The 18,617-nt window shown below is 27.0% G+C and overlaps 1 protein-coding gene across 1 annotated transcript in view; it reads right to left on the bottom strand.

The window, feature by feature from the left end:
• LOC135954278 (uncharacterized) overlaps positions 1-18,617 on the bottom strand; it is a 47,652-nt gene that overhangs the window by 18,800 nt on the left and 10,235 nt on the right. Inside the window, 1 exon segment of the mRNA XM_065504381.1 lies at positions 5,284-6,195. Coding sequence (XP_065360453.1) covers positions 5,284-5,475 — 192 coding nt within the window. The 5' untranslated portion in view covers positions 5,476-6,195.

The following is an 18,617-nucleotide window of genomic DNA, read 5'->3' as shown; positions in this document are numbered from 1 at the left end:
ATAAAAGCCCTTAAATGCAGGAAGTTCATCATTTTTGCTGTTTTAAATTTGAAATGAAAAATGTTTACAAGTACATAAAAGAACACACTAAATATGTAAATTACATTGTGTAAATATGTTTGTTTGTACATATTTATATATTGTATTTATAATACATTCTGCTAACATCAATTACTGTATGTACCCACTCATGTTAGTACTTTTCTATTCGTTTCCATGAAACTGTATTCTGCTGCAAGTAGACATCATCATCGTCATCATCATCATCACCAACATCATCGTCATGAAAAAGAACTACCTTCATACAAACATTCTATTCGTTCGTAAGTACATATGCAAACAAGTGCAACTATCTTGGTATTCGAATAGATTGATAAACTTGTTATTTATGACAGGAAATGACGATTTTTTTAAATGAATTTAAAAGAAAAAAAAAAGTCAATTGGATTTTTGTTTCCATTAAATGTGTGTACGTCATTGTGTAATAAGAAATTGTTTTTCAATTTCATGTGAAATTGTTTGAAGGATCTTTAGAATTGATTTTAGGTAAATAAAATGAAATAATTTTGTAAACAATTTTGTATTAATAAATAAAGCAACTATGAAGAGTGTTTTTGAACACAAAGGGATTGTGTGTTTAATTCCAAATAGTATATAGGGATGATTTCGTTAAAAAAAAATTATTTTTCACACTTTCGAAATTTGCTTTAGTTTGGTTTGGTTTTTATACAGCTTCAAAGTTCATATTTCAGGAGCATCAGAAAAAAAGTATTTTTTTGAAAATTTAAAAATTTTGGGAAATGGATTTTTTCTAGAAGATTTCAAAGCAAATATTATTAAAATAGCTAAAAATCAATTTGTAAAAAAATTCGAAAAAGTACCTTTTGTTCTGCGGCTCCTCATTTATACCCTACACCACCATGTTAGGTTTATAGTTTGTGCTGATTTTTCTAATGCCCAAAAATATTAGTTTAACTCCCACCCTAAAGTGTACCGATCGACTTAGAATCTCTTTTGGAGTCAATTAAATGATGTCCGTCCGTCTTTCACCCATTCTAGGTTCGACTTATTTTGGCCAGGTCCGACTTACGCCATTGCAAAGGTCATTGAAATATCTATTATTGGATATCTATATTGTCTATATTAATGACTTAGTAATCCAGATATAGATAAATAGCAACCGGCGATTTTAAATAGCAACCGAGAATTGCCGATATATTGATGTACCAATCATGTATATTTTGCTCATTTACTCAATGTGAGGTGCCAACAAAGCGTCATATGCGGAAAGTTTTGCTTTACTTCTTTGAAAGTGCAATATTTTTGAAGGACAGAGTTTTAAAGTGGCAAATTTTTCAACATAATTGAGATATTGACTTGACAATTTTTTTGTAAGACCAAAAATTAACTTATGTAAACAAAAAAAAAAAAATAGTTCGGAATAAATGTGGAAAACATTTTTCTTAATATTTCCAATCCTATTCAAATTTTGATACAAATTTTAGTTTTTGAATCTCAATAAATATGTAATAAAATCTTTATTTATTAACAGAACTCAATGAAATTTTCAACGTTTTCTAAGTTTGTCATTCTAAATAACATAATGTAAAAAAACTTGTCAAATAGTCAAAGGAAATCCCGCAATTCCTAAAAATTGGAGCGAAAATCCCAATTTTTGAAATGGGTCCACATTTCATTCTGGGCTGGGAAAATACTTTGGAGAAAAATAGTTAACACATCAAGGTTTTTAAAGTTGCTTTCGGTTTATTGATCCCAGCTTTCAGATTTTAGAACATATGGCCCAAAGTTGAAATTTTGATAAAAAACATATAAAAAAAAAACATATTCGTTCTCCGAAAAGATACTTTAGAGAAAAATATAAAATTGTTATACATATATTCTTAAAGAAAGTTTATCAAAACGGGGTCCCTTCGACTCTACTTGATTGTTCGCACGAAGTGAACTACCACGTAAACCAAGTTTATCTATATATATAAAAATGAAATGGTCCATGTATGTAATGGCATCACGTGAGAACGGCTGAAGCGATTTGGCTGATTTTTTTTTATTCAATTCGAAAATTTCAGGAGATGGTTGTAAAAAAAAATCAAAAATTCACTTCTTACTTTTCTTAATAAGAGACATTTTTGGAGAAACTTGAGGAACTAACATTAGTAAATAGCTACTGGGCGAAGCCGGGGCGGTCATCTAGTTTTTAATAAAAAAAGAGTTAAGTCACCTTTTTGCCCAAAAAACACCAAAAATCATCCATTTTTTTAATAATTAAATTGAAAATTGTTTATTTTTGGAACCACAATTGATATTGCTCTGAAATCTTTTGTATGTTATAAATAATTTAATTGTCTAACTAACAAAAAATTCGAGTCCATTCGGTCCAAAAGTACGACCTACATATATTTTTGAAAAACCCTAACCAAGGTATGGCAAAATTTTAAAATTTCAATTTTGAAATGCTCAGAAATTCCAAAAATATAAAAATCTATGAAATCGGATGGGAAACAAAAAAATGGCACGTGTTTAAAAATTGTAGATACCGAAGGAACCATACTTTGAGCCCCCATGATCGATTAGTGTTTAATATAATGTTGGAAAGATAATGCCAGAAAGATGTAAATAACAAGATTTTTATATAAATTTTACATCAATTAAATTTATAAAAATACTGCTTGCTATTATACAACAATATTGAAACCATCCAAGTAAAAAAAGTAATTTTGAAAATTTCCTTAAACAACGAAGGGTAGGTAGGTCTAGTAGATAAATTGTTCATGCTGTCATACTTGCTGTTGTTGTTGTTATTATTATTATCTAATTTAAATATTCCTTAAGAATTCTGAACAACTAGCAACCACATTTCAAAATTGGTTTTATTAACTTATAAATAAAATGCATGACTGCAATGTAATAATGAATTCTACTTTGTACTGTTTAGCATGTAGTATACAAAAATAAATTCCTTGTGTATGATTTTCTATTTTACTTATTTATTCATTTATTTATTTACTTGTAATAAATGTATGTATGCACAAGTTAAAAAAAGTATGAACACATTCTCATAGATATACAACTGACTGACAGGCTTATAAAGGAAATAATTTACTTTTTCTAATATTAGAAATACTTTAGTAAACCATGAAATGAAATATGCAAAAGAATAAATACTTTGTATTGCTATAAATACCAAAAATTATAGACAAGTTAAAAATGTCAACTGTTACAAAATCAAGCATGAGCAGTTGCTGCTATTGAGAATTACTTGTGGTCAATGAAAATTTAAAATTTTTTATTAAATATTGATCCTTTCCAGCAATTTCAATATTATGTGGCTTTGAGATTGAAAGCTATGTAGAGAGCCTAATAAAAATTTACATTTAACTAAAGAATTAATTCCTTTTCATATTAGTTTTGCATTGTATTAAAATGTATATGTATATGTATGTATGTATCCTATAATATTATGTATGTAAATATGTATGTTTATGAAACAATATTTAACATGTATTGTGTATTAGAGCAAAGAATTTGCAAACTTGCATTTTGGGTATATAGTTTTAAAAGGCCTCTATTGTAGCCTGTCATAATATGAAAGAAACTATTAAATTGCATTGTGTTCGTAAACTATATTCATACAAGCTCATACAATACATATTAATAATGTAAAACTATATACATGCACATAAACTTGTATGAGTCATTTCATATTTAATTGAACATTTCCGAAATTTTACTAAACATTTAATCGAACGTAAATAATATTTTTAAATCAAATTAAGAAATGTTTTCATTAGAGTGGGACAATTTGTCTGTATTAAAAAAAAACTGACCAGGCAGTTGTCAAAATTTTGAATCTACGACCAATTCTAAGAAGGTTTGCCCAAGAAACCATGGATCTGAAATCAAAAACGTGCTTCCCATTTTAAAAGTGATGGCTTGTTCGAAAGAAAACAAGTAAGAAAGCTATATTCGGCTGAGCCGAATCTTATATACCCTTCACCAAATTATACTTCAAAATAAAAATTTTAAATATTTTTAGGTAAACAAAATTTATTTTTTCGAATTGTTTTTTTAAATTTAAAATTTTTTTTTTTTGTTTTTTCTATTTTTTAATATTTAGCGAAAAAAAAATTCGTTTTCAAAAATATTTTTTCCGATTTTGACCCATTGTAGGTCCAACTTACTATGGTCTTATATAAGTCATTGCAAAGGTCCTTGACATATCTATCATTAGATATCCATATTGTCTATATTAATGACTTATTAATCCAGATATAGGTCAAAAGTCGAGGTTGTCCTGGTTTTTTCCTTATTTTAAATATTTTTAAATAGATTTTAAATAGCAAACGAGCCGGAGATATTGATGTATGATTCGTGTATGTAAGTTATTTGGGGGCTTCGGAAAGTTGATCTCAACAGACAGACAGACGGACATGACTTAATCGACTCCGCTATCTATAAGGATCCTCATTTTTAATAGCTTTGAAACTTTTTTTATTTATTTTTTGAAGTAAAAGGAAACTAACAGGACTTTAATGAAATCGATCAAAAATTGTGTCCAATATTGTGAAAAAAAATAATGTATTAAAATCATTGAAATTAAACGAACCTACTTTGAGACCACACTCCTGAAGGGTCTGTGGGGTCCGTCGTCAAAACTTAATATCAATACTTCTCTGCTACTCTAATTTGATGTCAATAGGACCAGCTAGTTTTCAGTGGGACATTTATTTCCGAAATATCCCAGCAAAAACTTTCATTATTATGTAATGTCTTTATAATCAGTTTTATCTTTTTATCAGACCTACCAGATTTGACGATTATTTTCTAATCTATCATTTTCAAAATTGTGTAAGTCCTAAAGTCATATAAAAGGCATAAAATATGTCCTAAATTTTGGTTTTAGCATTATTACATGGAAAGACCCATATGTATGAATGTAAATACAATATATGTATATTGTTGAATTGAGTATATAAGTACGCAGTCATTACATACTTGTCTAGCACAATCTGCACTTTATGTTTGTGGCCTTAAATTTATCGTTTATAAAAAAATACAAAAAATAAACAAACAAAAACAAAATCTGATACAATTGAAGAGATATTGTTAAGTGTGTGATTTGAATAAATTATGGGATTATTATTTTAATAAAAAGCCTATTACACAAAGCCACAGAAATACAAATTGTATTTGTGTGTAAGAACTTATAGTAAACAACATATTACATAATAATAAAACAGTAATATTATTTGTTAATTAACTTACCTTTGAAGGGCGATCTATTTGTCCCAGGAAGAATGTCAACAGCGATATTATAATGAAATTTACACCTCCGGCAAAGTCGGTTAATTTGTCCATTTGAAGTATTGAATTGATTAGAAAGAAAAATATTTGCATGCTGACCGTAACTATGGCACTGATGGCATAATGATCATAATCCAATATATTAATGGCCATTATTGTTCTTAATTGCACAGTTTTGTTATTATTTATTGGATATTGGATTATTAATTATTCTATCAATTATATTGATATTGATTCTGCTGATGCGGATTTATTTAGTGCCGTTGACAAACAAACAAACAACAGCAACAATGTCGCTAATTACAGGTCTGTCTCCTTCTTACGTTTAAATGGTGGGTTGTGGTTTGTGGGTGTGTATTGTGATTGGATAGGACAGATTAAATTTATTATTTCTATGGAAAATATTATTTATTTATTTATTTATAAGGTTTTTTTATTTATTTATTTAAATTATAGGCAGTTTTAAATAATTTATTAAATATTAATGCTGTTATTATTATAATTTGTTTTTATTTTTGTAATTTATTCTGGCTGAATGACGCAGTTAGTTGTTGTTGTTGTAGTTACTAACTAAATGCATTCAAGTAGTTCAAAGTTGAAAATTGCATTTAATGGAATTGTTGATTTCAGGAGAGTGTGATACGCAAATAACAAGAATTATTGACTGACATCAGGCTTTTATAGAAAATGTATAAAAATTTAAATAAAATTGAGCAATTAATTGAACAATAACTTTTGTGGCCAACATTATATGAAGAGTTTTTGTTTTGTTTTGTGTTGTTTTTCTTTTTTGTTTGTATTTGTTGTTTGTTTCTTTTTTTCTATTTTGGTTTTTTTGGTTTTCCGTTTTCGGCCAATTTTCCCTTCATCTAACTGTTTGTGATAAATAAAAGAAAGAGAGGAGAAGAGAAAAGAAGAAAATAAATGTACATTAAATTTAATGTATTTTATTGAATTATTGTTTGGTTTGCTATTATTATCGTTTATGTATTGTAATATCATTTATTTATTTATTTATTTATTTGTTCTTGTATTTCTAAATATAGTTAAAACAAGTAAGAGTGCTATATTCGGCAATGCCGACTCTTATATACCCTTCACCCAATTATACTTCAAAATAAACATTTTAAATATTTTTAGGTAAACAAAATTATTTTTTTTTCAAAGTTGTTTTTTCATTTTTTTGGAAAAAAATCTTTTCGAATTGTTTTTTTTAAATTTTATTTTTTTTAAATTTAAAATTTTTTTTTTTGTTTTTTTTTAATTTTTTTTATAATATTTAGCGAAACAAAACTTGTGGTGAAAAAAAAATTCGGGTTAAAAATAAAAAATATGTTTTCCGATTTTGACCCAACTTACTAACTACTACTATGGTCTTATATACGTCGTTGCAAAGATCTTTGAAATATCTATCATTAGATATCCATATTGTCTATATAATGACTTAGTAATCCATATATACATACGTCAAAACTCGAGGTTGTCCTGTTTTTTTCCTTATATCTCAGCCATTTGTGGGCCGATTCTCGATTTTAAATAGCAACCGAGCCGGAAGAATTCCGGAACTCGGAAAGTTGATTTCAACAGACAGACGGACATGGCTTAATCGACTCCGCTATCTACAAGGATCCAGAATATATATACTTTATAGGGTCGGAAAATTATATTGTGGAAATTACAAACGGAATGACAAACTTATATATAACTTATATAATAGTTAGTACCTCTAACTGCTCATTAGTAGTTCATTTACTATTTCTGTTTGCTCCTTATACAAACTAAAAATACAAACAATTAAATATAATAAATATTTGGACACCAGCCCAATATAAAAGAAATATTATAGGAGATATATAAAATAATATGGAAAAGGTTGTAGGCATGGTTAAGTTTTTCAAAATACCATCCTTAAAAATATTCCCAAAATAACGATCAAAAAAGTAATTTGTATAAAGTCGTGGGTAGTATGCAGGCTTGGGCGATGCCAATTACATTTTCCATTAAATTACTTTAGGTGTAATTGCAATTGATAATTTCAAATTACAATTCCATGTAATTGTAATTGAAGAATTATGATTACAATTACTGGTAATTGTAATTGCGATTTTTCAATTACAATTACATGTAATTGTAATTTGAAAAATTCAATTACAATTAACAGTAATTGTAATTGAAAAATGGCAATTACAATTACCAGTAATTGTAATTGATAGAAAAAGCATATGTAATTTATTAAAAAGTAATTTAATTACTTTAAACTCAATTACATTTATAAATATTAAACCGGTTTACCGTTTTTTTCATCTTTGTAAACTCGACCGGTTTCAGGTTTCTTTAACGGTTTTAATGAAATATGTTTTTTTAAAGCTCATTTAAACATATTTTTAAAAACTTTGATACTATTTTTAAAAATATTATTTCGTCAAAGATATAAAATAATTGCATAAAGAATTAAAAAATGTAAAATTTTCGAGGATTTATTACTCAATTCTTAAGGACCATATAAGGACCATTTACGAACACATTAAGCTGCATAAATATCTAAAAAATATTAATATTGAACAAAAATTCCATACCTATCCGTAATTTATATTTGCAAATCATACTACAGGATTTTGTGAATATAGTCCATATTTGGCTATACCTCCCATATAAGGTCAACTCCCGAATAAGATCGTAATAAAATAAACAAATATAGTTATCAAGTTGAAATTCGAAACAAAAAATTTCAATATATATAAAAATCACTGTACTCAATTTTATGAAGATAAATTATCGTCATAGCCTTCGCATGAGAAACATTTCCGGAAAACTCATTAACCTTCACAAATCTCCAAAATAAATGTTTACTGAACCAAGTAGGTCATAGCCCCACATATGTCCCTCAACCCAAAAATACATTAACGCACATTTATATCGATCAAAAATTTAACAGAAATCAGTTTCAAGTAGACAGAAATCATACTATTTGATTTTGAGACTATGGGTTCATAATTATATATTGCACGTATATAAGGCTCATATCCGGAAAATTCATTAAACGCGAATATATGTATTTTAAAATTTCCGTATGCAAAATTTTGAACTATGTCTAAATATATTTGTATACCCTTTTTTATAATCGGAGTCTTCACTTGAATTATATATAATTATTTTACATTCAAAATGAAATAACTTCTGCGCAAAATAGTATTTTTAACAATTGTTATATTATTTCATATATTTATTTAATAGTATTTCAATGACATTTTCTCAATCCTCATACATAATAGGATCTTTATACCAATGTAACTTCTATAATTCTCATCATATTTCGGTGGAGGGTATTTCAGACTAAATCATAACTTACAAATTTACTTCGTTTTAAAAATAGTTTGTTAATATTGTTCAATAGTCGTACATCATATTTCAAAAATGGTCAATATGTTAGTTCTGAGAAGTAAATGTTCTAATTTAGAGGGATATAAAATGATATGAAGTTGGAGTTTCGAGTTAATACGTCTTGAAATGATAGAATGAAATTTCAGAGAAATCGAAGTTGCTAAAAATCCATATACATATGTTCTTCGAAAAAATTTAAAAATTATTGTTTACAAACTATACTTATATAAAGATTTTCAATCTTTGTTGGGAAACTGAAGACTAATTTAATTAATCCAGTATGCATCAGTAGATATGTATGTGTTACTATATAATATACTGGTCTTCGGCATTTTACTGCACACTATAAAAATAAGTAATTGGTAACTTCTGTAATTTTATATTTTTTTAATAATAAATACTTTGAAAGTAATCATTACATAGTTTTAGTCATATTACTATTACTTTTTATTAATTTTGTAATTGTAATTGACATTTTTCAATTACAATTACATGTAATTGTAATGTAAAATTTTGCAATTACAATTACTTGTAATTGTAATTGAAAATTTCAATTACAATTACATGTAATTGTAATGTGCTATTGGTCAATTACACATTACAAGTAATTATAATTGCAAAAATCCAATTACAATTACAAGGTAATGGTAATGTACCAGTAATATATTACACAATGTAATCATTACCGCCCAAGCCTGGTAGTATGCAGGTATGGCAAGTAGAGTCTTTCCACAAAATGTTCAATCCCGAAATCCCGGGAAATTGTGCGTTGTATTGATGCTTTTTGAACATGGCTTTCTCAAAAAGATGCTTGAAACTCCAAAACAAATGGAAAAGATTCATACAACAAAAAAGATTTAACCCAAATATCAAATGAACTGTCACAGAATTCTATTCCGATCGAAAATGGAATTAGTTTAGTATTTGGCTTTTTCGCAAAGAGTAAAACAAAAATTGTTGGAATAAAACCACCTTCAGTGGAATTGAATTTTGTTTAATATTATTGGGTTTTCAAGTTTTAATTAACATCTTTACTTAATTTTTGATTTGATACAATATTGCCAATTCAAATTAAAAACAAGTAAGAGAGCTATATTTTTTAAAATTTTTTTTTTTTCGAAATAGTTTTTTAATTTTTTTAAAAAAGTTTTTTCCAAATTTTTTTTTAAATATTTATTTATTTTGTTTTTTTTTTGTAATAAGATTTACGGCAAAAAAAAAATTTAATGAACAAAAAATTCGGGTTAAGAATATTTTTCCCGATTTTGAGCCATTGTAACATCGTTGCAATGGACTTTGAAATATCTATAATTAGATATCCATATTGTCTCTAATAGTGGCTTAGTAATCCAGATATAGATCAAAAATAGGCCAAAAATCTAGGTTGTCCCGGGTTTTTCCTTATATCTCAGCCATTTGTGGGCCGATTTTGTCGATATATTGACGTATGAGTCATGTTTATAAGTTATTTGGGGGCTACTGAAAGTTGATTTCAACATACATTGAAACACAAAAAATAACAAAAATGTGTTTTCAATTACGAAAATTATCTATTCAATAATTTTTGTATTTGAAATTCAACCAATAACGAAAATTGTATATTCAATTGTCAAAATAATCAAATTCAAAACTCAAAATTCAATATCAAGAAATTTTGTTTTTGAGCAAATGAATACTTGATTTAATTATGAAATAATTGAAACCAGTTCAATATGTGACAAATATTGAATTGAAACGGTTTAAGAAATAGTTTTTTCTGTGTACAGTAAAGGGTATAAAAATGAAATATTCATTTTTTTCGAATTAATAAAATTAATTGGAATCTAACGAAGGTAGAACAAAATCTAATGAATATTGAAGCAGATGACAAATGCTGAATGGTTTGTATATAACCAATACTAGAAATCGAGTCAGTTGATCTCTATATTAAATTTTTATTTTTTTTTATTTATTAAAACCAAAGAAATTTTTAGCTTTTTAACGAAGTCTACATTCTTAAAATTTAAAAATATATTCTAGAGGGTAATTTCCAGATTTTCCGGTCATATGGTAATTTTTTTTAAGAACTGAAATTACAGAATTTAGTTTCCAAAAAAGTTTCCATTGTATAATAGGCAGTATACGCCACAGCTCATTACCTTTACATTTCGTCCATTAATATTTTTACTTCTGAAACACTAATAGAAAATTCTGAATTACAATTGGAAGTTTCTGAAATACAATTAAAAAATTCTGAAATATAATTGGAAATTAGAACTCAGAAACAAGCACTTTGGCTAACTAGTCTTTTTTGACATAACACAGCATAAAAAACAAAATGTTAAAGTTATTTATGCAAACGGTGTATCTTTCTCCTGCTATAGTTTTGATATCAAAAACTAAATGTTCATTAAAAGCGGACATATCAAATTTGCCCTCTAAACTAAAGATTTAATTATGTCTAAATATACTCATACCAAAAACAAAAAACAAAAATGAAAACAAAAAAATCTAACGGACGAATACTCCTCACAATCGATTCATTTAGTCAGTTGTTTCTTTCACACGAGTTCCATTTTATTTTGTTTTTTTTTGGCTTCTTTAGCAAAAATCATCTAGAAATTCTTTTGTTTATTCAACAAAAAGTGACCAGAATTTATAACGAATTATTTTATAAGGTTTTATCACAATTTGTTATCTTTGATAGCTAACTAAAAGGATTGTAAAGTATTTCACATTTTATGACCTTGACAATTTTAAAATAAGGAGAAGATGAAGGAGAAGACGTATGAGATAAAAAGAAGAAAACTTTGTGAACAATTAAACAAGAAAGTTTAGAATACTAATGAAATAAACTTATTAAGAGTTGGTTTAAGTATAAATTGGTATATTTACGTTTTTAGGAAATTTATTAGACTGTAATGAAAGAAATTCAACCTCAACCTGTTTATAGCTCAAACAATGTAAATGAACATTTGCGGTGATAATTTTCAAAGTAGACTAAAAACTAATTTTAATTTTTAATAAGCCTTTGCTTATTAAAATCTTAAGTTGCTTAAGAGCTTTGAAATATTACAAAGAACATGTTCAATAAGTTACAAAAATTTTCTTCTAAAAATGTAATTCATGATTTGTTATGTTACCACAAACATTCTATTTTTTTTTCATTAAAGAAAAATTTAATTTTTCAATTGCATTTTAATACTGCGTCATTTTTTTCTTCAAAAAGCTAGAATTTTCTAAAGGAAACAATTCATTATACGTTATTATGTGATTTTGTTTATGAAAGTACCATTGTAAGTCTAATGAACACTTTTATCAATATGATTTTCACTTTTTAACATTTCATCCTTGATTTAATTAGACACTTTGATCCTTCATCCATACAAATGTATTGCAATCACGTTTCCACATGGGCGACTATGAATTTCAGACTTGTTTTTGTTTTTTAGTGTTAGTTTTAGTTTTTTTTGTTTTTTGTTTGTTGCTTTTGGGTTGTTCGCTCATTCGTTCATTATACGCCGCTACATGTCCTTAGTATGTTTTTACATACATATGAATGAAAGTATGTATGTATATAAACATGAAAATTCACTTTTCACTACATAAAACTGTAAATGGACGAGAGTATGCATCCATATTTAAGGATAATTCATATGTATGGATGTGTTTCATAGACTGTAAACAATACAACTGATATTTAAATCATATCGGACATGTGTATGTACGTAGGACGTACCGTTTATATTAAATACTCGTACTAAAAATGTGCATCTGTATTCTCGTCCTTATATATCCATATGAAAGGTTTGAAAGAATTAATTCTTAATTCAAGTTACAAAATCAAAATAAGTTTTATCCCATAACAATTCCTTAAATAAATTCATTGTGCCTTTATTCATAGGCATAATTCCTTTGAGAATTTACTCTTTATAGAATTAATTCCTTATTGAATCATTACAATATTCCTGAATTCAAATCCATTAGAAAATAGCTTTAAAATGCATTGAATGCTTAAATTTTTCTTCAATTCAGGTCTATTACAAAAAAGGCTTAAGTCAATTCTTCCAATTCATTTTGTAAATGATTAAAAGCAAAACAAAAAACAAACTGAATGAAGAAAAAATATTTTAATTCAATTTGTATTACCCCGTTACTCTATACTTGACAAATATTCATCAAAACAATAAATGACATTTGTTGTCTAACCCCCTGTCTATACCTGCTAAATTTTTATCATGATAAACTTCAAAATGTTTGTCAAGATAAAAAATTATCATAGCTTCGTTATGACAAAACTTTGTCTTGACAACAAATGTCATTAATTGTTATGATAAATATTTGTCAAGTATAGACAAAAGCACTAACAATTTTATCATAACGAAGCAATGATAATAATAATAAATGGAGACTATACCTGATAATTTTTTATCTAGACAACCATTTTGAAGTTTATCATGATAGAAATTTATCAGGTATAACCAGGGGCTTAGATTTTATTTAACAAAAATTTAATCATTCAAAGGTAGAATTAATTCTGTTATGAAAACTTTAAATACCTACAAAAAAGGTTGTCGAATAATTTTGTATGATAATTATGACCCAATAAACTCAGCCATCAGAAACTTTTTTGAAAATTAAGTTTAGGAACCGGAAGCAAAAAGATGAAAAGAGGTGTAAACAAAACAATAAGATGTAAACATTAATTATGATACGATTTTATTGGAAACTAATGAAAACAAGTAAGAGAGCTATATTCGGCTGTGCCGAATCTTTATACCATTCACCAAATTATACTTCAAAATAAAAATTTTAAATATTTTTAGGTAAACAAAATTAATTTTTGCTTTTCCAAAGTTATTTTTTCATTTTTTGGAAAAAAAAAATTTTGAATTGTTTTTTTAAAATTAAAAAAATTTTTTTGTTTTTTTTTAAATTTTTTTTTTTAATATTTAGCAAAAAAAACTTTTGGTGAAAAAGAAAAAATCGGGTTAAAAAATATTTTGTATAGATCGGACAACTAAAAGTTAGTAAAACTTTGATTTAAAAAAAAAAATCACACACAAAATTTCACGTACTAAAATTATGACATCAATCACTAAACAGCTGACAGAATAAAAAACCAAAAGTCAGAATGCAATTCTGAATTGGTGTTTTGTAATACATGCCTTGAGGCATTCTTGTGGGTCAAACGCTGAATGAATTATATTTAAATATAAAAACCTTTGAATGAAACTAAAGAATTAGATGTTGTGAATGGATTTATGGAATGAATGACCGATATTTTTAAATTGCGAATTTGAATTTTAGTGAATTAAGCTTAACTTGAATTTATGAATTCGAAGCTCTTATCCATATACATTAGGATTGCTCCAATTGCTTGTGGATGTTCCCAACTAAGATACCGTTTTTCAAAATGTTTGTCCTGACGTCAGTATTTAATGAACTGGATTAAATAATAAAACCGTAATTTTTTAAGGTTTTTATGACAAACATTTTGAGAAATGATCTCCTCAAGCCAGTTAAACTTTCATTTTAATTGGGAACAACGACACCTTATTGTTCCTCTCAACAAACGGGGCCACCCTAATTAATGTATATATGAATATAAACCAATGTATTAATGATGTATGTATGTAACGTCAGCAGCGCTATCAACTATTATCCTTTAAAACATGCAAACATACCTACATATGTACATATATTTTATATGAAAACCATGATGATTTGATTGTTTGATGTTATGACTTGATATCCAAACTACTAATTCACTTGATTGTTTCTTCGTCACACAAACAAAAACATCAAAAGAATACAAACATACTATATGCATCTATGTAAGTTTATTAGAGGCATAACCAAACTTCAGCCCCTTCTGTTCTGTACTGATAATCAAAATAGTTTATTTGAATCTTTTAGATGGAAAAACATGCCAGTACAATTTATACAAACATATGGGGCTTTCCATGACAAGTGAACCTACTTTTGAAATCGGGATGAAATTTGCACCAAGGTTAGTTCTATAGGTATTCAGACACAATTTCAGTGGAAAACTTTCGAGTTAGAGGGGTCAAAATTTGACATTTTGACCAAGCAGGTGTTTTTTTTTTTCATCCATATAACTTATTATTAGCTATTTCTTCAATCTTTCGACATACTCAAGACATACAATTTTTGTGTTATAACATTTATTTTGAGCAAAAAAAAAATTTTTAAATTTTGCCAAAAAAAAATTCAAAAATTGTATGTCTTAAGTTACAAAATATTTATTTTGATAGATATCCCACTCGCATCCCACTAAGTGACCAAAAATGTCTTCAAGGAAAATACCTAAGCTTTATTTTGAGCAAAAACAAATTAAAAAAATCCATTTTGAAAAAATATTGTGGATCCGGATCAGATTCGCCTGAGTCAACAAAGTTTATGATTTTGCCAAAAAAAATCGAAAATGCAAGTCAAAGATGATATCCAATATTTTTGATTTCGGAAAAAAAATTTCAAAAATTTTAATTTTTTTTTTTTTGATTGAAGAAATAGCTATCTACTATTTGGGACACATTTTGCTACGAACAACAGGTAATAAGTTACATGGATGAGAAAAACTACTGCTGGGTCAAAATATAATATTTTGCTATCAAATAACATTTGGTGCAAATTTCAACCCGATCGGAAGAAATAGATTTCAAAAGTTGGTTGACTTGACATGAAATCTCCCATATGTATATAGTAGTGGTATTCACTCATCATAGCAAACTACCCTGCAAACGAGGGAATTTTACAATACAATACAATGTGATTTAATGCAATTGAGTAAAATTGCAAATAGTTTTTGTAAATCTACATAAACTACAAGATAAATGTTTTGATGTCATAAAAACTATGTATACGTCGAGTTTTGTGATTAAATTAAAGAAACAATTTAAAATTATTCTGAGCAATAAAAAAAAGAAAATTAAACAAAGGCAATATACGAATTTTAGGATAATAAAATAAAATACAACTCTTCCTTCTACTTCAACACTAACACAAACAATGTTTTATCTTAATGTTAAAGCATGTAATTCTGTGAAAAGACAAAATATAACAATAGTGTATAATTTTTTTGCCATTTCGAAATCATTTAAAATGTTTGTGTTAGTAGACATCTAGAACAAAAGTAATATTTCAATTGATCTTTTGACCCACTTTGTGAAAGTAGAATTCCACCAAATTTTGACCACATATAGAATCAGTGTGTATGCTTATACACTATTGCTTTATTGAGGGTACGAAATAATAAACAATTTTGACAAATTTACTAATATCATAAAAGTTTAACACAATAAACACTAATATTTATTTAAAAAATTAGAAGAAAAATATTACATATTTGCTAGACTTGCAATAATGAGGAATAATGATTTCCACTAGCAAGTTTAATTATTTCTCGTATCTGTAGAAGTTGAATTATTTGTTGGCTTATTTAAAATTTTAACTGTTTTTATTTTAATGTTGAGGAATATGTTACGTCAAATAACTTTGTTTTTTACGACATTAAAGAGTAATTTATATATTTAGGGTATTTACACGGTAGTCGTAAAGTCGTATGTCATAAAATAGTAACACGAAAAAATATGACTGCTGTGAGCAACCCTCAAAATTTAGTGTGCAAGTGAAACAAGTAATAGAGCTATATTCGACTGCGCCGAATCTTATGTACCCAAATTATACTTTTAAATAAACATTTTTAATATTTTTAGGTAAACAAAATTTATTATTTTTTTTTAATTTTTAAAAAAGTTTTTTTTTTAATTTATTAATAAAAAATTTTTAGATTTAGATTTCGGCTTAGATTTACGCTGTTTCGTTATGACAAAACAATAAACACATCATGAATGGTCTTATTATTTTAGGACTTTTTTCTTTGTACTTTATGACAATATACTTGCTAGCACACCGTGTGAATACCCCAATTATATTATACATATATAAATCATTATTTGACTACTGCTATGTATTGCAGGTGACAGGCGATTATTGACATTTTGATTATATTCAAATGATAAATAATATTTTGTAGATTTATGGTAGTAAAGTCTGGTTTAGAGAAAAAAAAAACTATAAAAGCCGTGGTATACAGTATTGTTTAGCCAATATTTCAATTGTAAACAATTTCTATTGATACAAAATGTTGTATACAAATGTTTTCTCGAAATGTTAACTGAAATGTTAATAATTTGATGTTTAAATACCTATTTGATATGATTTTTTATTAGCAGAAGTATACCCAATTTTATTTAATCAAACAGATGTATAGTTATCTAAAGTACTTTTGTTTGTTGCAAGGTATAAATTGCCTTACTCTACTTATAGTTTACTAAATTCAAAAACATACATCTGTATATAAGCAAGCCAGCTAGCAATGCTGTTAAGAAGCTTAACTATATCATACTGTTGCCATAGGTATCTAGAGTATTTTTTGTCGAGTAACGTTACACAAAAAAAAAACATATTTTCATATGTCATCTTGAAATGAATGATAGTTTTACTATAAAAGGAAACAGTAAACACTTTTTAATCGGTTTATAAATCAAATCAATTCAAAGAAAACTAAACTAAATACCGTTAGAAGTCAAATGAAAAGTGTAATCGTTTCCGTAGCTGGCAGCTACAGTTATGTTTCTTTAGAAATGAATATCATAATACTCTACTTACTTCTGGTACACTAAATTTTACTATAACCACAACTATATAATATTTTCTTTCTCAATTTATACTAAAGCAACTGGATGATTGATCATTTCATAACTGTCAATGTGGAAAAACTGTTTGCTGTTAGTTTGAAAGCAAAATTTTATAGATTTTTTTACTTGGTTTGTTTTATAGAGTTAAGAGTAGAGAGGTACACAAATATCAAAGTATTATTTATTGCTTTCAGTTAAGAATTGTTAAGAAATTTTTTACAAAGAATGTTATCTACAGAAATTGTTCAAAGTCGAAATGTTGTCTAAACATCACTGTGTGTACACAGAGAAAACAGATTCGTTGCAGTAATCGTTTTTGCCAATCGAATGATTCGGTTGCATACATCGAGATTTTCGGTTTAAGCAACTGTAAAATTCATCACTGATTTAATCAGCTTTTACACAGGGAAATTCAAGGCGAATTCATACAAGGTGGTGGTAGTTCTAAAAAAACAACAAATGTCAAAAACAAAAATTAAAAATTAAACAAATATATATTAAAACTAAATATAGTGTAGATAATTGAATAGTGAGGACATTAATTATTTATGCAAAATATAGATATTTTGTTAATTAGCTTTAAATATATAGATATTGAAGTATAAAAACAAGCTTTGACAGATGTTAGAACCAAACAAGCGAAAAAAGAGTAATCAGCTGATTGACTGACTCCACCTTGTATAAATTCGCCTTGGGGCAAGTTTTCTTGCCGCAAGTCTGAGTTTATAGGAGAGAGAGGCAGAAGAAAGAAGAGGGGTACACACTTGCTTGTACTGGCAAGTCTCTTCAATTCTCTTTTATTTTCTCATTTTCACTATGGCGTCTATTAGGTTTTGACATACAAAATTGAACACAGACTTGCTGTGTGTAAACAGTCGAGAATCGAGAATCGAAGAGACTTTCTTCAAGTAAACTTGATGTGTGTAAAAGCAGACTTAGAATCATTCGATTAGCAAGAAATTCGGTTGCTACTACGAATCTGTTTTCTCAGTGTATGTAAATGGTTTGGTACGAATAAAGTAATTGTTAAACTTTAACGTTAACTGTTAACGTTAACTATTTGTTTTTATAATTTTTTGTTTAAAAATGAAACAAATAAAGTGTTTGCGTATTACGACAATTTTCACAATATACGATTAAATTGTTGGACAAAAGAGAATTTCATAGAATATATTTTGTATGCAGTTTTCTCTATATATTAAACTTTTCTGA

The sequence above is a fragment of the Calliphora vicina genome, chromosome 3 (assembly GCF_958450345.1).
Source record: "Calliphora vicina chromosome 3, idCalVici1.1, whole genome shotgun sequence".
Classification (NCBI taxonomy): Eukaryota; Metazoa; Arthropoda; class Insecta; order Diptera; family Calliphoridae; genus Calliphora; species Calliphora vicina.
This window is presented reverse-complemented; position numbering and strand designations above follow the sequence as displayed.